The sequence below is a fragment of the Leptosomus discolor genome, chromosome 18 (assembly GCF_034619465.1).
Source record: "Leptosomus discolor isolate bLepDis1 chromosome 18, bLepDis1.hap2, whole genome shotgun sequence".
Lineage (NCBI taxonomy): Eukaryota > Metazoa > Chordata > Aves > Leptosomiformes > Leptosomidae > Leptosomus > Leptosomus discolor.
The window spans coordinates 9,122,406-9,143,985 of NC_141408.1; the positions used below are offsets into that span (position 1 = coordinate 9,122,406).

The 21,580-nt window shown below is 58.4% G+C and overlaps 2 protein-coding genes across 5 annotated transcripts; one reads left to right on the plus strand and one right to left on the minus strand.

Annotated features, from left to right (window-relative positions):
• The first annotated feature begins 1,725 nt into the window (after nucleotides 1–1,725).
• Nucleotides 1,726–7,691, plus strand: LOC104350120 (multidrug and toxin extrusion protein 1). The gene is made up of 17 exons (XM_086475418.1): nucleotides 1,726–1,923; nucleotides 2,036–2,137; nucleotides 2,332–2,400; nucleotides 2,690–2,838; nucleotides 2,958–3,000; nucleotides 3,130–3,174; nucleotides 3,562–3,659; nucleotides 3,857–3,954; nucleotides 4,483–4,596; nucleotides 4,730–4,797; nucleotides 5,061–5,169; nucleotides 5,361–5,436; nucleotides 5,515–5,584; nucleotides 5,897–6,029; nucleotides 6,405–6,499; nucleotides 6,975–7,095; nucleotides 7,471–7,691. Exons 1-17 carry the CDS (start codon nucleotides 1,753–1,755, stop codon nucleotides 7,689–7,691), a joined length of 1,782 nt encoding a protein of 593 aa, XP_086331544.1. The 5' UTR covers nucleotides 1,726–1,752.
• Nucleotides 7,692–8,954: 1,263 nt separating this feature from the next.
• Nucleotides 8,955–18,439, minus strand: ALDH3A2 (aldehyde dehydrogenase 3 family member A2). 4 transcript variants are annotated; one of them, XR_015183948.1, is made up of 11 exons: nucleotides 18,278–18,439; nucleotides 17,664–17,895; nucleotides 17,471–17,556; nucleotides 16,428–16,636; nucleotides 16,138–16,255; nucleotides 15,903–16,044; nucleotides 15,537–15,703; nucleotides 14,915–15,014; nucleotides 13,802–14,037; nucleotides 9,243–9,478; nucleotides 8,955–8,972 (listed from the first exon to the last, which is right to left on the minus strand). XR_015183948.1 is itself a non-coding variant. In XM_086475018.1 (10 exons), exons 1-10 carry the CDS (start codon nucleotides 18,437–18,439, stop codon nucleotides 12,225–12,227), a joined length of 1,455 nt encoding a protein of 484 aa, XP_086331144.1. In that variant the 3' UTR covers nucleotides 11,378–12,224. The 4 variants fall into 4 exon arrangements, 3 of the variants coding, with proteins under 3 accessions (XP_086331144.1, XP_086331143.1, XP_086331142.1); XM_086475018.1 differs by lacking the exons at nucleotides 8,955–8,972; nucleotides 9,243–9,478 and adding an exon at nucleotides 11,378–12,227; XM_086475017.1 differs by lacking the exons at nucleotides 8,955–8,972; nucleotides 9,243–9,478 and adding an exon at nucleotides 11,378–12,342.
• Between the last annotated feature and the right edge of the window lie 3,141 nt (nucleotides 18,440–21,580).

Consider the following 21,580-nt stretch of genomic DNA (forward strand, 5'->3'; position numbering starts at 1 on the left):
GGGAGGAAAATGCTTGAGAGCTGGTCCCTCTCCTGCACTGCACCGGGATGTCACTCGTGAATAGGTGGGAGTGTATCCTAGGGCTGGCCCGGGAAGGAGACAGGGACCTTGTGCTGCTGTCCTGCTTCCTCCTCCCTGGGGGCATTTGTCCATGTCATTTGCTAAGGGCAGAAGCTCTTGCTGCCCCCAGCACACTTCCTCACGCACCAGTCTGTGCCAGCATCTTGGCCTGGCAGAGCCCACTCGCTACCGCTGCGGCAGCGCAGAGCAAGGCTGATTTTGCTGGAAGATGCCTGACTCTTCTGACTGCTGCTGGGGCGTTGGGTGCTGGCTGCTGGCCCTGCCCTCCCTGCTGCGGGGCGGGCACGGGGCCTAAAGCAACTCTTTGCACTTTTGTAAGGTGGGATTTTGATACAATAAAGTTTTCTGAGAAAATGTTGGGCTGTTGGTGTGAGCGTGACCCCGGTCATTGGCACGGCTGAGCTGTTAGCGATGTGTGCCTTGTTTGTGCAGCACCATGGGCTTGCGCAGGGCACAGCAGCTTGGGGCTCTAGCTCTGGGTGCAAGGGCAGCCAGGGCCTTGGTTTAGCTGGGCTCACAGAGCACCCTGCTCCCCTCAGGTACAAAAGCAGGGTTTGTACACCTTGATTGTTTCCCACACCCTTGCTGAGGTGCATGGGGAGAGGGTGGTGTGGTGCACAGCCCTACAGAGCCATGAAGGAACTGCCCTATGTCTTAATAGAAGCGGCCCAGCACTGTCTGCCCACCTCTGCCCTCAGGACCCATCCCAGGCTCTTACCTGACGGCAGTGAGACCTCTGCGATGCGGCACGCGCGCAACCGCTGGAGGTAAATGTCATCTGCGGCTGGTGCGTGGCACCTCCCTGCCGCCCCGCAACTCTCCTGGCACATGGTGCTGGTTGCCTGTGGGCTGGGAATGGAAAGATGTGACATAAGGGAGCTTGAAACAGCCGTCAACCCCGGCCTCGGCAGCCTCTGCCCAGATGTTCAATGCGGCAGACTCTGCCCTGCTCAGAATCCCGGTAGTTTTGGGATGGGAGCGTGGGGAGAGGAGGAAGCCTGCCTTGCTCTGCCCCACGGGCTACCGGAGCCCACCGCCCGCTCTGTGTGGGAGAGGGTCTGCGAGGCGGCGGTGGCGGCTCCCCTCCGCCTCCCCTGCGCCGGGCCAAGGCAGACGCTATATTTGGCCTGGCGGAGCGGTGCCAGCGAAACCTGACGCTGCTGTGCTGTGCGAGGCCGAAGGCTGGAGCCAACGGGGCCGGCTTGTCTTGGCCACCGCCGCGCTGTGATGAGAGGGGCTGAGACGGAGAGCGGCCTCGCCACTGCTGGCGGCAGCTCGCGGGAGACCGCACACGGACCCGTGACTCCTCCGTCACTGCTGGAAGAGGAGGACAACCCTCCAGCCCACCGGCCGGCAGAGCCGCGGCGAAGCAGGAGAGAGGTACGAGGGCTCGTGGGAGCGATTTGAGAAGGCTCGGCCCCTACCCTGGCTCAGGGCAGGCAGCAAGCGCCCGCAGCGGTGCACAGGACCCTCCCTGGGCTCCCCAGCTCCATGCCCTGCCCCACTGCCCATCGCCAGCCCAGCTACTGGCAGCAGGGAGCATGCGGTCAGCTCGCCTGGCCTCGGCTGAAGTTCACCTCACCGTGGTTACACATTGCTCACCCTGGCAGGGGGGGTTTTAACAGAGCGCGGAGGAAGAAGCTTGTTTCATTCCCCTGGCAGAGCGGCAGCATGAAGCAGGAGAACCTCCCCGAGGAGAAGGGCTTCAGCGAGGCGGTGGCTGCTGGCCAGCACGATCTCACACCCGGCAGCTGCGGGAAGAAACGCCGCTGGCTTCGGCGCCTGCTCCCGGACAACTTCTGGGAGGACTCAAAGAAGCTGCTGGTGCTGGCGGGGCCGCTGGTAAGGACCCTGGGAGGAGAGGGCTCCCCCCCCCCCCCCCCCCCCCCCCCAGCATGGCTGCCCCTGCTTACCTCCATCTCTGATCTTCGCCTCTCCTCTTCCCCGCACTTAGATCCTGATCCAGCTGCTGATCTTCCTGATACACCTTGTCAGCTCCATATTCTGTGGCCACTTGGGCAAGGTTGAGCTGGCCTCCGTCACGTTGGCCATCGCTGTAAGCATTCCCAGAGGCTGCCCCAGTGCCGGGCACCAGCTCCCACCCGCTGACACTGGGATGGGATATGGGAATGGAGGCGGACAAGGACAGAGGAGATTTCAGACTCCCACTTTTCCTTTTAGCCCCTCTCCCTACCTAAAAGTCTTAAATGCTCACGTTCGCTCTGTGTTTTTTCTAACTCCTGTTTCCAGGTTATAAATGTTACTGCCATCTCTGTAGGGTATGGTTTGTCTTCGGCATGTGACACCTTGATATCACAGGTGGGTAAGAGATGCTGGCGCTTGTCCTGGCGACACGGGGTTTTCCAGCATCGGCTGATGCTGCCCAGGCACTGCATGGAGCCCCGGCTGCACCTGCGAGGTGGGGAAGCTTGTTCCCAAGTAGCAATCACATAACAGGGAGCTCTGTGCTCCCCTTGCAATACCAAATCCTTCCCGGGTGGTCTCCAGGGTGGTCATGGCTGCTCCAGGCTCCGCAGGGTCCCTGTCCCCCACCGGGCTGTTGTGCTGCCAGTGCAGCAGAGCTCACCGCCGCTCTCTCGCCTCGCAGACCTACGGCAGCAAGAACCTGCTGCGCGTGGGGGTGATCCTGCAGCGCGCCATCCTCATCCTCTTGCTCTGCTGCTTCCCCTGCTGCGCCATCCTCATCAACATCGAGCACCTCCTGCTCCTCATCCGCCAGGACCCTGAGGTTTCCAGGTCGGGTGGTCCCGTGGCCCAGACACCACTGCCTCAGCCCTCCTCGGCATGGGGGGGCTGCGAGGAGGGTGGCTACAGCCCCAGCCCCTTGCTAATCATGCCTCTCGTGTCCCCCCCAGGTTAACCCAGCTCTACGTGATGGCGTTTGTCCCCGCTCTCCCGGTGAGTCCCTGTGGGCACCCTGGATGCTGGCCACGCACGGGGAACGGCCATCCTGCTCCTATTTCCCACCGCAGCAGCGCAACCCCTGCTCAGTGCTGGCCTCATCTCATCCACCAACTTCCTTTGCAGGCTGTTTTTCTGTATAACCTGGAGATAAAGTACCTGCAGAACCAGGTGGGTCCTGCAGCCCTCGCACCCACAGAGGGTCAGCCCTGGCTCAGGGCTCCCTTCAACCATGCACCCGGGGTTTTCGTGCCCACTGTTCCTGGTAGCAAGGCAGCATTTGTCCCCAACACCCGCCGGGTGCCGTGGGGCAGCTCTGACCTGGAGATCACCCCATCCCACAACCAGTTGCATCCATCTGTCTGATGGATCTCCCTTCATACTTTCCCATGCCCGGGATTTACCTCCAACACACTCATTTCCCAAGCAGGCAACATCATCATAAGTTTATTTTCGGCTGGGAAATCTGCTGAGCGCGGGGCTGGTGGAGAACTTCGCACCTCTCCTCCTCTTCACTGTTGTGAAGACACCATAGCCCCCATCTCCTCCTCTTTGCAGATGATCATGTGGCCGCTGGTGCTGAGTGGGATCATCGGCAACGTCGTCAACGTGATCGCAAACTGTGTCTTCCTCTACGTGCTCCACTTGGGCATCACGTGAGTAGCGCCCACGTCCCACGGAGGGGAAAACTTGACACCTGGCAACAGCAAGGGACTGTTCAGGGACGTCAGCACCACCAGGCATGGCCGAGCATCCGGCGCTCGCGGGGGCACGGCGGGACGTTACGCTCTGGCACGCCGAGGCCGGGGAGGCGTGAGCAGGATGCCGACGGCTTTTCTCATTTCCTTCGCAGGGGCTCTGCCTGGGCCAACACCGTCGCTCAGTATTCACAAACCATTTTCTTGTTCCTGTATATTATAGGCAAGAAACTCCACGTGAAGACCTGGGGAGGTAAGGGCAGCACCCCAGCTCCCTCCAGTTCCTGCTTTACACAAGCATTCATGAATCTTCCACCATTTCTACCAAGCAAATTCTGTTAGTCCTGACAGTGAAATATTAACCTCAGCCCAGTACACCCCGGGAACGCGGTGCTGCTTCGGTGGCAGCATGTCACGCACAGGCGTTGGCAGAGCATTGTGCCGGGCAGTAAACATTAATTCTGGAGAAAGGAAACTTTCTGCTGAGGCTTTGTAGGGTTCAGCCCCAAAGCCGGATGAGCACAGACGTAAGCATGACGTTGTCCTTGGACACTTCTCCAGGAGAGTCAAGCTGAGGGTTGCACCGCTCTGTGGCCCACAGGACAGCATCAGCAGAGTGCGTACGTGCATGGTCTGCTGCTGGAGGTCCTACGGAGCTGAGGAGAATTGCCCTGGTGGTTCTGCAAACAGGAATGGCACCTTCAGCTGCTTTGGGTGCTCTCAAGGATGTAACACGTGGCCAGTCTGGTCATCCATCAGGTGACATTTCTCCTTTCCGCAGGCTGGTCCAGCGAGTGCCTGCAGGACTGGGAGAGCTTCACCTCTCTGGCTGTCCCCAGCATGTTCATGGTGTGCATCGAGTGGTGGACCTACGAAATCGGGAGCTTCTTGATAGGTCAGCGGAGAGGGGGGGCTGCAAGGAGGCGGACAGGGTGTGACCCAGAGTGGTGTCTGCAGCAGTCGCAGGGGCCGACAGCAGCTCTCCTCCGGGCACCCACAACCAGCACTGGCCCTCTCCTCCTCCCCAGGCCTGCTGAGCGTCATGGAGCTCTCCGTCCAGTCCATCATCTACGAGGTGTCTGTTGTCGCTTTCATGGTAAGGGCTGGGGGTTATTAGTTCAGACCAGGGCTCCCTAGGGATGCTCCCGGGACAGACACTCACCAAAAATCAGCCCCAGCAAATCTCAGTCTTCCCCCTCTGCACTGAAGCCTCTCCCAGCTCCTGCCTATCCCTCCTACGGAGACGTTCTAAATTAAATCCTGAACTCCGTCCCCCTCGCTGCTGGGAGGTTATTCCGCTGTCACTGCGATGGCCCCATCACCCAGACACACGTGCGAGCCTCAGCCCTGTGGTTACAGATCCCCCTGGGGCTTGGCACGGCCGCCAGCGTGCAGGTGGGGAACGCGCTGGGTGCCGGCGATGTCGGGACGGCCAAGAGATCCTCCTCCACCAGCCTGCTCTGCACAGGTCAGGCCGTCCACGTGCCGGGAAGCCTTTGCCGGGGCTCCTTGCAGGCACAGCAGGAGCAGGGAGTGTTTTCACCCTCTGCCTGTGGCGCTCCCCCGTGTCCTCTCTTCCCCCCCTGCTCTCTCCCTTTGGCTGCTCCTGAGCTCCCCGTCACAGCCGGGCTGGGCTCAACGCTTTGGTCTATTTTTCAGGGGGGTCTTGCATAGCCATGGGGGCCATTTTAGCTGCCGCAAAGGACGTGCTGGGATACATCTTCACCCATGACAAGTGAGTGCCCCTGGCTCCCGGCCTCAGCGCGGGGAGGTCAGTTCCCAAAAGTGATCGTTGGCTCTTCTCTGTCCCCAGGGAGATTGTTGACTTGGTGGCCTGGGTCATACCTGTCTATGTTGTCTTCCACTTGTTTGAAGCCATGTGTGTAAGTCCCTGGGGGTGCTGCTGTTTTCGGTGAGGGACCTCGGTGCTGAGCAGCAGCTTCACAGGTCGGTCAGTCGAGGGTCCCTCAGGCTGTGGGTGAGCAGCGTCGTGCACCAGGACCCTGCAGAGCTCCTGGGATCATCCTTTAGAAACCACCGAGCGCACAAAAAGATGATGGCCGGGCAGGGACACAGAAATAACTGGGCAGAGGCAGGGAGCTGGTTCATCAGCCCCCAAGCAGTGGCAGAGCCCCAAATTTTGCCAAAGTGGTGCTGCCAGCCCCGGCCCCAGCCCCTCTCCTTCTCCCCGGCAGGGCACCTGCAGCGGGGTGCTGAGAGGCATCGGCAAGCAGAAATTCGGTGCCATCCTCAACGCCGTGAGCTACTATGGTGTGGGCCTGCCCCTGGGAGCCGTGCTGCTCTTCGTGGCCAGGATCGGCGTCATAGGTACCAATCCCCGGGCATGCAGCTCTGCATGACCCCCAGTCCCCCGCGGGTAGATGTGGCTCCCCCCAAGCTCCACCGATGGCTCGCCACGACCCTCCCACACGGCTCTGCCCTCCTACCTGGCTGGGGACTGTGCACACTGGGGTGGGCTGGGATGACCCTTACAACTACTGAGAGCTTTTAATTGTACTGGGGAAAAGCAACCACTGCCAGGTCTGCTGGGCAGCTCTGCAGCAGTCACCCATGGCCGCCCCATCCCCGTGTCCCTGCTCACCTCGGTGACACCCCCTTTCTCGACTCGCTGTCCCGAGATGCCGTCTCGGTTGGGTTTGCTCCAGCCATGGCACTCGGCTGATGCCGACATGCCCTCCACAGGCCTGTGGCTCAGCATGCTTGTCTCCGTCTCCATGCTCTGCACCTGCTTCATCGTCTACATCTCCCGCATGGACTGGAGGAAGGCGGCCGAGGAGGTAACCCGCATGCCCACGGCATCGTCGCTGCCAGCGGGAAGCTCCTCTGTGGAGCTGGGATTCCAGCAGGATGAGACATCATCATGGGCTCGATCCCCCAGGCCAGCGCTGCCCAGGGCTGTCCTCCAGTGCCCCCAGCAAAACCCAGTGCTCCTGCACCCACAGCCACGTCCCTGTATTCAGCTTCCTCCCACACGTGCACTCAACAGCCTCAAGGTTTCCCTCCGCACCTTGTGTCACCCTTGGTCGGGGACATGAAGCACAAAGCAGACAGGGTGACCAAGGCTACCAGAGCACCACCCTGTGCCCCAACAGCTCCGGGGTTTCCACCAGCCAGCACCTCTCCTTGTGGGCATGCTACAAAGTGCCATGTCGAGCCAGACAAACCCCACAAGAGGCATCACGTTGGCTTTGCTCGGTGAGGATTTCCCATACCACACACCACCAGCTAAACCCAGTGCGTTCCCTCCCCCAGGCTCAGCACCGCGCAGGAGTGACCCAGCCACTGCCGGAGGGGCCAAACCCGGAGCCTGAACCCTCCTGCAAGGCGCTTCCCTCTGGTTACCCCCCAGCCATGGCGGTGCAGGGGTGTGTAGGTACGGCTACTGCGTGTGATGGGGGGTTTGGGTCCAGGAAGGGTCCCCAAGGATTCACAGAAGCCAAGAACAAGCCCAAGAAATGAGGCTGCAGCATAGCCCTGGTGATACCCTCAGTTACTGGGAAAACAATAGTTACAAGGGTGGGCTTGTGAGGGTAGCAGAGGCTGGTGGGGGGACGACCTGGAGGGATGGGGCACCCTGGGCAGGTCTCACCTGCAGATACCAGGTCCCACCAAAGCTCCATTGAGGGCTGCAGATCTCCACGCTCTGGGCTGCTTGTGACGTGCTTTCAGAGCTGAGAAAAAACCCTCCCAAGAAAACCCTCAGTCCCCCCCAAAAGCTCTCAGCGACGCTGCCCCGTTCTCCTTGCAGCGGGAGTGGATGCGCAGAATGGTGTCGTGCTCACGGGCATCACCAGGATGGAGGGACCAACGTACCAGCTGGAGCCCCAGGAAGCCAGGCCTGCCACGTCCCCTCCGGCCACTGCCATGGCCACCAAGGAGCTGATCATCCGGCGGGGGCTGGCGGCGGCTGCAGCCGTTGCAGTACTCGCGCTCGGCATCGTCATCAAGCTGATGACCAGCAGACCCTGACTCGCAGCAGGGACCGTGGGGACTTTGCTTTCGCCCTCCTGAGGGATGGATGTACAAAGCACAGACCAGCCAGCGAGAAAATCCAGCACACGCCTGTCCCACAGGAGCCAAAGGGCCCCCGTCAGCATTCGGCAGCATCTGCTCAGCCACCGCTCGGGAACGGGCCCTGCGGCTGCTCCAGCACCCGAAACACGGCTCTGGGCTGCCCGACCCAGCCCGCGCGTGCGGACAATCCCCTCCAGCCCGCGCTGCCAGCTGTCACCCACCGACCGGAGCCGAGCACAGCCCGGCTCACACCGCTGCTCTGTGACAAATGCCAAATAAAGAATAAACCCAGCTGGACTCGGGCTGGCTCCTTTGGGTGGAGGCTGAGGGCAGGGTTTGGGCCGGAGCAGGGAACACCCGATGCTGGGGGCTGCAGCCCATAGGGGAGTCCGGGGGACGTGGGTCTTGCCCTGCCCCAGGTGGCCTTCACAGTAAAACAAAGGTTTTATTCAGCAAGGTGCAAGGTCAGCTTCTAGTTACAAGTTTGGTGGTAAAAGACTCCCAGTAAACCAACAAAAAATGGAAATACAATTCCAGGGGAGATGGCTGGCTGCTCAGCCACTCTGCCTAAGGGCTTCCCCAGAACCAGGACTCTGGTCGCAGCAATGCCCCTGTCCTTGCCCCCACAGCCCCAAACGCAGTGCACCAGCAGGGCAATGGGCCCTGGCACTCCTCGAGGCCTTGGGGCAGAGTGGGGCCACAGCTCAGAAAGCCTTTAGTGTCACCTCAGGTTGTCTTTGCACACTTCGGACGGCTAAAGGTGGTTTCCTCTGCAACAAGACATCATCCGTTCAGTCATGGTCATGAGTCCTTTCAAGGACGGGATGTGGCAGGTTCTTAGGGCCTCCTTCCCCCTGCTCTGGGCAGGCTGCTGGGGACAACCAGCCTGGAATGTCCCCATCAGTAAGACCCACATTTTTTTAGGCTTACTGCTGGTGTGGGAGAGCTTTCTATGGAGATCACACGAGGCGTCACGTAGGTAACAGGCTCGGTAACAACTGGCTTTGTTTTGATACCTTTGTGACAAAGGATTCCTGAGAGCTTTTAGACGGGCTCCTGTTTGCGAAGCAGGGCAGATGCTGCCTCCTTCCATCAGCTACCACTCGCTGCTGCGGCGTGACCAACCATGTAGGTCTGAATCAATTCCTGTTTCAGCAGGAGCTGGAGCCTTCACCTCGGAGCTTCTCTGCCTTAGGTATGTTTCATTCGCTTCTACCTCTTCACTGCGTTGGCTGCCTTGGAAGAAAAGAAATTGCAGCAAAAAAAAAAAGTTCAGGGAGTAAGTGGTGCTTACCGTGTCCGACGTGCTGCCGGCTGCCGATCACCTGTCTCGTGGTGGGGGACGCCATCTGGAGAGGCACCGAAACAAGGCTGAGTCCCACAGGGAGGGAGCAGAGCCCAAGGCAACGGGGCGATGGAGGCTGAGACCAGGTGGGGCTGAGGGGACAGAGCTGGGAACACGCACTGTCCCCTCAGCAGATGGGACAGCAGACACCCACAGCTCACCTTTATCACCACCGCTGCCACAATCCCCAGCAGGGCCAAGGCGACCAGTCCAATTCAGCCCTTGTTAAACGGCTCCAAGAGGAAGAACTTGGCCCAATCCACCTTCTTCTGGCTGCCAGGCGGGTACCGGAGTTTGTTCGTCCCCTCCATCCTCAGGTCCTTGATCAAGCAGGCGCGGCGGTGGGAGAAGGTCTCAAAGCTGTGCTTGCCGTGGTAGGCGCCCATCCCGCTGTTACCTGAGGGACACGAACCAGGCAGGTCACACCACGCACGGTGACAGTTGCATTTCTTAAATTCTGTTTGGCAGCCCCCAGGACACGGGGAAAGCTTGGCTGCAGTGCTGCTCACACCTGGAGCAGCTGCTCTGCTCCCCAAGGGTGGAGAAGCAACGAGCGGCTTTAATAACTACCCAGGAATGAGTGAGGACCTGCTCATCGCCTTGGACTGGCGCTCAGGCTGGTTGTGCGCACCCACCCTTGAAATGTTAACGGCATCCCCCTCTCCTCCTCAGGGCCAGTCCTGCTGCTTCTGCCTGCGCCCCTGCCTAGCCAAATGAGACACCGAGGTTCCCTTGCAACCATTAAAATCTGCCCCTCCCTGCCCACCGCCGCAGCTGCGTGACACAGCCCCAATCCTGACCAAGAAAGCAGACGACTCATTAAAAAATGAAGGAAACAAAATAAATAAATAAAGTTACCTTCAGAGAAGCTTCTCTCTCCACCAGTCTCCCACAAGGAGTGCAAGCAGCTGGAAGCCCTTCCCCTGCCATGGCTCGGAGCGATCTCTCCTCCCACGAGAGGATAGCTGGCCGGGACCCAGGGCTCTCACTGGGTAGAAGACACCCTTTACCCAGATAATACCCTCGGATCACCGCGTTCCGCCGGGGCAGTGACTCAGCTGCCCGTGCGGGATTGCGAGAGACCAGGTGGCTCTGCCCACGTTGGGGCACGAGGCCGGGGAAGCTCTTCCACGTGTCGCAGCGGCCATCGGGAGCCAACGAACGCGGCCCCGTGTTATCGCCTGGATCCGAACACACCCCAGGCTGGCAGCGCCTGCGGGCGGAAGGCCATCGGGGGATGGATCCGCACAGGACAGGAGAAACAGCCCAGTTTCCCCACAGCTCCCAGCACCAGCTCGCCCCACGCCTTGCCTGGCTCCGGGGCCTCTTCGGCAGCCTGCCTGAACTCCCCTGTCGGAGCCCCGGGGGATCCTTCCCCACGAGCAGGAGGCCGTCGCGCCGGGAAGCCGCGCTCCTGCGCCGGGGCAGAGGCACCTCGCAACACGCGTGTGACCCTGTGCCAAGCCGTGGCCAGAGCCGGGAGCGGCAGAGGATGGGCAGGATTCCCCAGGAGACTACAGGGACTTGCCACACTCCGTTTGTTATTTAAATTCTCGGTGTTTATTTAGTATTTGCAAAATGTATCATTAAAAAAAGCTTAGCACATGGATTTTCACCAGACATGAAGAAATCCCACCTATTGCACAGTGAATATAATTTTCTACTCTATAGTGAGTAATTGCACTTAATAATAATTTTTAATTATTCTTTATTTAAACATTAGTACTTCTAAGGTCCTTTCACCTTAAATTTCTCCAGCATCCTCTCCCCAAGCTAGAACAAGCCCCATATTATCTCCCAGTGCAAGATTATAGCAGACCCAGAAGCTCAAACACAAAGGAGCACGCACTCTGTCAGTAATTGTTTTCCCTTGGAGGAATCTGACTAGGAACAGATTTGTCCTGGTTTCGGCTGGGATGGAGTTAATTTTCATTTTCACTAAGTTTCTTCAGAGTAGGATGGTGCTGTGTTTTGGATTTGTGACCAAAATCGTGTCGGTAACACACCCGTGGTTTAGCTGTGGCCGAACAGGGTCGGCGCAGTATCAAGATCTCTCTGTTTCTCACAGCCCCACCAGCGCGAAGGCTGGGGTCAGCAAGAGGCAGGAAGGGGACACGGCTGGGAGAGCTGACCCCAGCTGACCAAAGGGATGTTCCAGACCATGTGACGTTGTGCTCAGGGATAAAAGCTGCGGGAGGAAAGAAGAGGAAGGCGGGGGGGGGACACTGGGAGTTACAGCCTGTCTTCCCAAGTCACCGTTACGTGTGATGAAGCCCTGCTTTCCTGGGGATGGCTGCCGAGGGGAAGCAATGAATGGATTCCTTAATTTGCTTGCTTGCACGCCCAGCTTTCCCTTATTAAACTACCTTTATCTCAACCTACAAGTTTTCTCACTTTTACCCTTCCGATTCTCTTCCCAGTCCCACTGGGGGAGTGAGCGAGCGGCTGTGCGGGGCTCAGGTGCCCACCTGGGTAACCCACAACAGGGACTTTGTGATTCCCACTTCTCTGAACAGGCCTGAAAGCACTTTTGTATGAGCAGAAGATACCCTTATCAGCAAAATACAGGCAGTGCCGGTATCGTCTTTGTAATTTTCTAACAGCCACGTGATTGTTACAGGCACACGATGAAAGCCAGAGCCCCAAAAAGGGGGTCAGCCTGCATCCCCTGACCAGCTGTGGACGAGCCTGGTTCACGTGAATATCTCACCTCAACTAAACGGCACGGGGAAACCTCACTAGGGTTATTCATAACCACCACTATTGGTAAAATGCATCAGCCAGCACAGCCTGTCCCAGACTTGTCCCCAAGACGGTGGCTGTTCGGAGCACAACAGAAGACAGACCATCCCGAAAACCACAGGGAAAACACTGTCGAGCCAATCACAGCTGGAACTTAAGCTCCTGTTTATCACTGAAGGAAGGTAAGTGGGTTGGTGCAGGACACACTGTGTGTGCCCGTGGAAGCGGCGCTCTGCATGGCATGGGGTGGAGGTAGGGACTGGTCTTTCTTGCTCTGCAGTCCTCCTTTTGAGAGCTGGTGCCCAGTGGTCCCTCTGTTTCAGCACAGCTTTTTAGTAAACGGGAGTCCGGGCTTTCTCTTGGTTAGTGCCTCTCTAAGGCTACTCTGGGTGCTCGACAGCTCACTGAAACAACCCAGTACAAAAGAAAAAAATGACTTCTCAGGTTAAGGAAACACACAAAGCGAGCACTCAGAGTAGGACTTGCCCATGGTGCCTTCTCTCTTCAGTAGAAAACCATCTGCGAAAGCAAAACACACCAACGTCCTGTGAAGGATTTGCTGAAACAAAACCAACTCCCTTTCTACAACAGCCTGAAGCAAAGCCCCTTCGCTCAGGGTGACCTCCCCAGGGTGCAGCTCGCCTGCCTCCTGCCCCCTCAGCATGCACCGACTGGTTATCACGGACGCTGCCCGAGCTCCGAGCACTGCCAGGCAAAGCATCGCGCTCTGGCTCCAGGGGGAACCTTCTCCAAGCCCCACACTCACTCCTCTAACAAGGCTTTGCCCGATCTCAAACCAGGTCTAAACGCAGGAGAAGAAAAAGGCTCCTACCTCACTGTGACAGCCACAGGAGCGCTCTGAAACCTGCTCCTCCTTACCACACACTGAGCCAGCCCAGCCTCTGAACAGCCAGCACAATCAAGAGGGCTTTTCTCTTCAGCACAGACTGGTGATTCTGAGAAAACCCAAATGATTTCAAGATGCCGTGAGTTTCCCCCCCTTCGCTGAGAAGGCAGTCACCTAGACAGGGCCTGGCCTCCCTGGCTGGCGCTTCGAGGCCTGAGCCTGGTGTTGGCTCCCACACCTCTTCCTGGACTCCAACACGCAGGCAGGCTATTTGTTATTTCCCCTGGCTTGCTGGGCTCCTGCACGTCTCCTCGCAGCAGTAACACAGAACAACAGACTGAAGGGCAGATCCTGATCCACCCTGCTGTCTCCTGTCCGCTCAGAGCCTGCTGCCTCAGGCGTACCAAACCCCCAGGACGCACCGCTGCAAGGAGCGGCCAGTGCAGCCACGCGTAGTGCCTGGTCCGCCGGCCACGGAGAACCACCAGTGATCACACCTGGAGTTTTAGATCTTAGCCCTCCACCTCAGGAGGCATCTCAAGCCCTCCAGCCAGCACCAGCAGGCTTCTGCCTCCTGCAGAGAGGGGAGGACATCCCACCCTTCCGCACTACCCAGCCAGAAACAGGGAGGAAATGGAAATAATTGAACTACGGTCAGATGGGGGCTGCAACTGGACGAGGAACAAGAGCTCGGCGTAGCTCTAGGCTTTAGGACGCAGCCTCCCTTCCCCAGGGTGCCGCGGCACAAACCTGCAGCCGTCTGGGCCAGGCTGTGGAGCGGCTCACGAGGCTGCTGAAGAAAGCCCTGAAATTGAAACCACTCCTAACCTGTCCGAAACATACCAACCACTGCCTCTGGAGGGAGCTTTTCACGGCTGTCACCTACCAAGGCAGAGCAACAAACAGTACAGCAGCCCAGGAGATCTCTCTGAGGACATTTCTACTCTAGGTACCACTTGCAAGAGCAAGAAACAGATCTTGGTAGTTTCAGGTGGGCCAGATATCGTAAGTCTCGAGACAGAAAAGCCAGGCCAGGCTCTAAGAAAGGGCTGCAGTTGCAAAGAGCGAACTTGCAGGAGATCAGATGAATTGCACGTGAGCTCGCACGGACAGCAGAGACGCACAGCTCACCTTTATCACCACCGCTGCCACAATCCCCAGCAGGGCCAAGGCAACCAGTCCAATTCGGCCCTTGTTAAACCGCTTCAAGAGGAAGAACTTGGCCCAATCCACCTTCTTCTGGCTGCCAGGCGGGTACCGGAGTTTGTTCGTCCCCTCCATCTTCAGGTCCTTGATCAAGCAGGCGCGGCGGTGGGAGAAGGTCTCAAAGCTGTGCTTGCCGTGGTAGGCGCCCATCCCGCTGTTACCTGAGGGACACGAACCAGGCAGGTCACACCTCAGGCTCAGCCAGTCAAACCTTTGGCCACTTGAGGCCGCCAGCAGGGCAAGAAGCAGCACAGGACCATTTCAGTTGCTTGCCAGCTGCACTGCCTGCTACCTGCCGGTTAAAAGCACAACTTCTCTACCTTCCCACAGAGAACAACCGATCCCTTGTCTCTGCAGCACTTCCCAGTCTCCAGGATGTCCACCTGTACTCCATCCCTCTCCTTCCCCACCTCCTTTTCGCTATGCACTCTCCAGTATTTCGTCGTGCTCCTGCGTGCACTGTTCGCCGTGCCCCTGAGCCGCCTCCAGCTCGTCCCTGGACGCAGCTCCCTCGCAAAGCACCAGCCGAGGCTGCGATCCGAGGGGTGCTGTGTAGGAAGGGCTCCCGAGGAGCTTCGCAGGGTACGTTTTTCAATACCAGGACAGGCTGTGCTGTTCACAGCAGCAGAACGCTGCTGGTTCACCGTCAGCTTGTGAGCACCGTTAACGCCCAAACCCTCTTCTGCAAAGCTCCCACAGGCTTTTCGTAACCTGCTCCAATTCTCCCCAAGCTGGAGTCCTACCCTTCCTCCTGCAATTACTGCTAATCGCTCCGATGGCAGCTGGTGGTTTTAATGCACCTTTCACAGCAGTCTGCACTAAATGCTTCCATCTTCCCAAAAAACACACCCAAAGGTTTTTTCCTTTTGGCTCCTGTCCTAATGTACTCCCAGAATCTATTATTATTATTGAGATCTGCTCTACAGAGACCCTCTGGCTGTGGGGGAGCAGGAATACCCGGACACAAACCAACTGCTGCTGTTCCCTGGGTCACACCACGCAGCAAGTCACAACACTGAAGGAGCTCCAGTAACTTACCAACACCGCCAAAGGGTAAAGTTGACAGGAAGAAATGCATGATGACATCATTTCCAGTAAAACCCCCACTAGAGGTTTCCGAGATGACTCTTTTGATTAACTGACAAAAGAAAACCAAAAACCAAAACATTACAAAGGACCAGAAGAGAGCAGACCACGTAACTGAGCAGGCCTGGGAGGGGAGCTACAAGCCAACAGGCCGTCGCGTTCATTTTCTCTGGCTGACAGCTGAGACAAGCCCTCTCCATGCAACGTTAACTCAAGGAAACTGGGAAAGTTCAGAGGAGGGATGGGAAAAATGCAAACCTGGGAGCTCGCCTCCCTAGCGATATGTTAAAAGTAACTAAATTAATCATGAAAGATGACGTGGCATCAAAGGGGAGATTCAGCATTTTGTCCTTCTGTTTCACAAAGCCATGCAAACACAAAGCGCTTCAGCAGGAGACCGGGAGCCTCCAGCCACTCTGGGGACACTCACTCATGGTTCCCCGTGAGCCAAACGCTGCAATTCAGATGCAACGAGGAGACGATGCAGGCCCTGAGGGGAGCCGCGCCTGCGACCTGCCACGTTCAGGATCGAACTGCTCGGACACCTCTGCGGGGGAGCACAGCCCAGACCCACCTTCTTGTTGTTGGAGAAGACGTAGAGGGCAAGGGGCTTCTCCCGACGGTTGATGAACTCAATGGCTTCATCTACGTTCTTCACGGTCAGAATGGGGAGGACCGGTCCAAAGATTTCCTCCTCCATCACCTTTGACTCCGGAGAAACGTCGGTGAGGATAGTGGGGGCTAAGGCAAACAGGAGGGCAGAAGACAGGGTGAGCACGACAGAAGACATGGTCCATCGCAGGACCTTGTCCTGGGCGCTGCCTGCATTCAACACACACCAAGCAAGACGCAGACACATGCAGCCCCCAAAAAAGGCACCTGCTACTGCAGTGCAAAGTCCCACCCTCCACCTTCCCACCCCAACAGCTGCCAGAAGCACCTATGAAGCAGGAGGCCTCATCAGCCTCTCCCCCGTAAGCAATCTTCTGCCCTTCCAGCAGGCCCAGGATCCTCTTGAATTGACGCTTGTTGATGATCCTTTCATAATCCGGAGACGACTTCACGTCTTCCCCATAGAACTCCTGCCAACGGGCACAGCAGAACCAAAGCGCTCAACAGACTGCCACACCCAGGAACTCACCCCTGGGTGGGAAAAAGGACAACTCCACGCTCACCTGCAGAGTCTCCTTTATGTTCTCCACCACCTTGCTCTGGATAGACGGGTCGCAGAGGATGTAGTCCGGGGCGATGCAGGTTTGACCACAGTTCATGTATTTCCCCCACGTTATCCGCCTGCGGGGGAAAGGGGGATGGTTTCTCCATGGTCAGTCCCTTCCAGACCCCACAGCCCAGCCCACTGTGCCTGAGCCCGCCGTCTGGGGACAACGGCCCAGAGATGTCCCCCTGCCCCAATGGGGTCCCTGCCCCACTGCTTAGACCCCGTCAAGGGCTTCGACAGCCTGACCTGCAGGCGACAGCCAGGTCGCAGTCCTTGTCGATGTAGCAGGGGCTCTTCCCGCCCAGCTCCAGGGTGACGGGCGTCAGGTGCTTGGCGGCTGCTGCCATCACGATTTTGCCCACCGTGGAGTTGCCGGTGTAGAGGATGTGATCGAACCGCTGGGTCAGCAGGGCTGTTGTCTCTGGTACTCCCCCAGTGACCACAGGGTACAGCTCCTGCGCGGCAAAGAGCAGCCTTATAGTTGCCATGACTTAAAGCACGTACGTCAAGGCAGCAGCTCTGCACGGGGCAGACTCTCTTGTGAGCTACATCAGGGTCTGGATAAAAGACAGTGGTAACAGAGACGAGCTCTGCTCCTTGCCCTGGAAGGAAGTTTCTCTTGCCACTTTGGGCCACGGGAACTAAAAGAAATGGAGCTGCTCCCACATGTTAAGACCTAGGGCACACACGACCGCCGGGCTCTCCCAAGGGCTGTCTCCTTCCTCAGCTCTCACCTCCCACCTAGAGAAAGCGCCAGCTCCCCAGAGGAAACTGCACAGTGGGGCCACGCTGTCAGAGCAACAGCCTGTCTCAGGGACACAGCGCAATGGATGTCAGAACTGCCAGACAGGCAGAGGAGAAATGATACGTCCCACTAGGAATGTGGTTCAGCAGGACATGAAAATTTGGGACGTGCTGCCACTGAGCAAACGGTGCCCAGTTCTCAGGAAGAGCCAGTCACAGGCAGCATCCAACGCAAATTTGTGCTTAACTGAGGTGTTTCCAGCACAGAATCCACAAGAGGTACATACACACCTCCTTACACCATCAGGAATAACAAAAATGCTGTCACGTTGCAGCAACATTATGCAGGCACGTTAGGTTACACAAACGCAGGAAGAATACATCAACGTGTCTCTACGCTCTACGAGTAATTCAACCCTTCCTGTATCTCTTACACCCTTTTAGAGAGAGCGGGCAACTGATCTGCCTCCAACCTGCAGGAGCCCTTCGAAAGCATGACAGATATTTCCTCAAGACAATCGCATCAGGCACAGGGCCACACTCACCCGGTCAAGGTACTGGGGGAGGATATCAGCCACCAGCCGAGCCGTGTTCTCGCTGATCTCTGACGGCTTCACCACCACGGCATTGCCTACAAGACAAATGCAGCATGGCCACTGAGCCCCCCAGCTCCTCTCCCGCCTCCTGCAGCCCCCAACCACAGCCCCACAAAGGACAGGGGCTGCGGCGGGTCCCCACCTGCTGCGATGGCCCCGATCAAAGGCTGTATGACCAGGGTGAAGGGGTAGTTCCAGGCCCCGATGATCAGCACCACTCCCAGCGGCTCCAGAGAGATGTAGGCCTCGTCCCGCATCGTCAGCAGGTTCCTCTTCACGGGCTGAGGGGCTGCCCAGGATGTGAGATTGTCCATGGCCAGGGCCAGCTCCCCCAGCACGCTCAGGATCTCGTGGCTGTACGCGTTGTGCCCACACTGCAAAGACAGGGAGCTTGGGGAGGGGACAGAGAAGGCACCCACCGTGACAGCTCAGGGAAACAAGGTAAATTCTGCTCGTTCAAAGCATCTGATACGGGTGGCGCTGCTCCCAAAGGATCCCTGACAGCAGACAGTCTGTCTGTGAGCATGGGGCTCAGTGTGTGGCAGAAGCCAAAACCTGACAGCCAGGAGTGGTCTTTGCAGTCCTGCCTCAGACTAGCTCCTTCTTAGATACGGTGGCAGCAGACCTTGGCAGGCCACAGTGCGCCAGCACCATGGGGGAAACCAGCAAAGGCAGCCCTTGGCCTTCCCGCTTTCCCTTCAGGGCTGACCGCTGCCCATCCACAGGAGAAGGGAGAAATCCCCCACCGACCCACACCTTGTGCAGATCCGCCTTGATGGCTGCCAGGATCTCCTTCTCCTTCTCCTGCACCATCCGCTCCAGGGCCTTCAGCTGCTGCATCCTGAACTCCAGCGAGCGGCACCGGCCCGAGCTGAAGGCGGCTCTCGCCCGCCCAACGACCTGCTGCATCCTCTCCATGGCTGCTCAGCGCTGCGGGGAGAGAGCGGCGAGGCGCAGCTCACTACGGGCCCTCCCTCCTACGGATGGAAACGGCCATTTCCCCGCAAGCACCGGGCACTCGACCACCAGCTGCAGTCCCACCTCCCCGCCTCGAGGGCTGATACCCGCCATCGTTCCGTCCTCATCCCGCCGTATCTTTCTGACACCCGAAACAATTCGCTGCAGTCTTGCGACCGAGAAAAGTTTGAAAAGCAGCGCAGGGAGCAAACGTCACTACAACAGCAACGGTGTCACGCAGGCACCTCCCGGCAGGGGCGGAGGTCAGGGGCCGCAGCCTTTCCCCACACCCACCGCTACCCAGCAAGGCCATGGCGAGTGGGGGGGGGGGACGATACCCTCCGAGGGACCCCCGAGCGCCAACCGGGCTGAGGAGACAACCCTCCCCCCGGGAAGGGCCCCCCCCCGGGACCGGCCCCTCCGCCCACCCGCCGCCTCCTCGCTCACCTCAGCCGCTTCCGCCTTCCGCTCACGTGACGGCGCCTCACCGCCCCCCGCCCCCCCCCCCCCCGCGGTGGAATGGAAGAGGCCGCAGGGATACACACATATACACACATATACACACATATACACACATATACACCCCCCACACACACACATATACACACACACCCCCACACCCCCACACCCCCGGCAGGCGCAGAATGGAAGCTGCCGACGCGCGCAGCCCGGGGCGGTGCAGCGGCCCCCAAACGCCCCCCCGGGCACCGCGCCCGGTCCCGGTGTTCCGTCTGCAGGCGGATAACGGAGAGCGCGGCGGGAGAGCCGAGCTGCCCCGCGGCGGGGGGGGGGGGGGGGGTGGCGCGGGGAAGCGGCTGAGCCCTTCCGCCAGCGGGCCAAGGGACGGTGCAGCCGTACCGAGTCCCCGGGAACCGGCAGCGGTGGCAGCGCCACTCCCTCGATTCTCACCGTCGGCGATGCTCCTTCCCTCAGCCCAGCGCCTCCGCTTCTGCAGGCTGCGGTGCGGGAAGGCTCGCAAAGACTGCCGTGCCCCCGGGAGCGCCGCCGAGCTGGGGGTGGGATGGGGCGCGGCCTTGGCCGGGGTCCGGCAGGTTGTGAAACGCTGACGTTGGGCAGCGAAGCGCACTGAGGGCCCGGGGGGGGGCAAAGTCCCACTCAGGGTTCTTAAGTGCAGCTTTACCCCTCCTTTTTCCTCTGCGGAGAGCAAACGCTGCACGAATTCCCTGAGCTTTGGGCGGTATTTCCGAGCTGGAGTGGTGGGGAAGGGGATGACGGTGCCCTTCCAGGAGCCTGCTGCACGGGTGGGCGGGAGAGACACGGCGGGTCAAGGAAAACGGGCCAGCAAGGGCCGAAAAATGCAGGTGGTGTTTTGGAGGAGGCAAAGCGATCAACAGGAATAGCCTGGCCTGGACAAGAGAATTAACCTTGGTACAGCACTCGCGTGGGAAACGAGCCAAAATAAAAAGCAGCAGGAAAAGGAGCTCAGACAAGGCTGGGCTCATTCCAGTTAAAAATAGTCCTGCCACAACTTGTTTTAAGAAATGCAAGGGGATTGTTTGAAAATTACTCCCGGGTTGTTGGGCACTAGTGTTTCTGACGTTTATTTGCCATTTATTCCTAATGCTTCTCAGCTGGAACTATGCCCAGCTAAATCCGTGCCCAGCACACACCTCTGACACTGAAACCCAGGAGATGGAGCTAGCCTGGAGCACGCACTCCTCCCCCAAAGCTTCATACATTTTTGGCTCTCTGAGGCTGGGGGTGCCCTTTAGCTCAAGCCACAACTTGCCCCCCTCAAACACACAAAGTTTGGCTTCTGTGAAGTCAGCTGCCTTTGCTAACAACTCGTGGGCTGCGGCTCTGCCAGCACGTGAGTATTTCACAAGCGGTTGCACAAATCGCAGCAGTAAACATTCCGCCGTGGAAAAGAATGACAAGAGCAACTGCCAATAATTGCGTGCGGGAGGCAACATGGGAAAGAAAACCAGGCTGGGCTAGACAGAGCCCTTGCACTGTGGTGCGTGAAAAATCAGCCAGGTTTGTGTTCAAGAAGACGCGGGTAGGAGAAGCGGGAACATTCCTCGCAGGAGCAATACCTGGTGCAAACCGTGCTCTCCTTGATCCCGTCAGCATCCTTGCAGGCAGGGCAGGTTGGAGCTCTTCCAGGCACCGCGCTGTCTGGAGGTCCAAGGAAAATTAGATAAGGAGTTAACGCTCCTGCAATCGAAGTCTTTGAGCTTTCAGCATGGAGTATCATACCGTGCAGGGGGAAACAGTGCTGCAACGCACCCTCCGCAGGCAGCACCCTCACCCAGGGACATCTGCAGCAGCAGGGAGGTGGGTACTGACCTACGCTTTCCAAAGCAGCCGTTCGCCAGAGCCTGTAAAATTCTCGCCCTTCAGCCCGAGGGTTTTCATGTCACAGCAGTGCTTCCTCTGCTGGGCGTCACACACAGAAGGCAAACGCCCCAGCTCCCAGTTCATCCCAGTGGCCAGCAGGCTGGTGCTGTGCCACGCTTTCACAGAAACCTGGCCTCAAGGCTCCTGTATTCACAGAAATGAGCCAGCAGCAGTGTGCTGCATCCTGGGAGACAGTCCCTTTTGTCAAGGACATCTTTTAGCCAATTACGGGTAGGAAACAAGGCTGAGGGTGTTTCAAGCGTTGCGAAATACCAGTTGAGTCTCCCTCAGTTGAGTGGCTGGGCGAGAGACGTGGGTTTCAGGGAAGTGTGGGATCTCGAGTGAGATGGAAGAATACCCTAGACAGCACCCGGTGAAACGCATGGTCTGCAGCGCGCTCCCCACGCTTAGGAGCTGACAGTATTTTCTATTTTTATTCAGTCACTAAGAAACAATAAAGAAGGGAACTATTTATGGGAAAGTAACTGAACTCCCGAGGAATCGGGAGGTAAGCAGTGCTGGGGGTGCTCTAATCCCCAGGGCTATACTTACAGCAGCAAGAGACATTTTATTGAGCAGGCTCAGCTCTCCCCTCTGCTCCTCGCAGCCCCTTGCTCTCGCTGCCCTCGTGGAGTCAGTTACAGCACGGCACTGCGGTGAGACAGGCTCCTGCCCTGCACCGGGCCTGGGGGGGCATGCCTTTGTGCTGTTCCTTGCCCTGCTCCCAAAAGCATCCAGCAG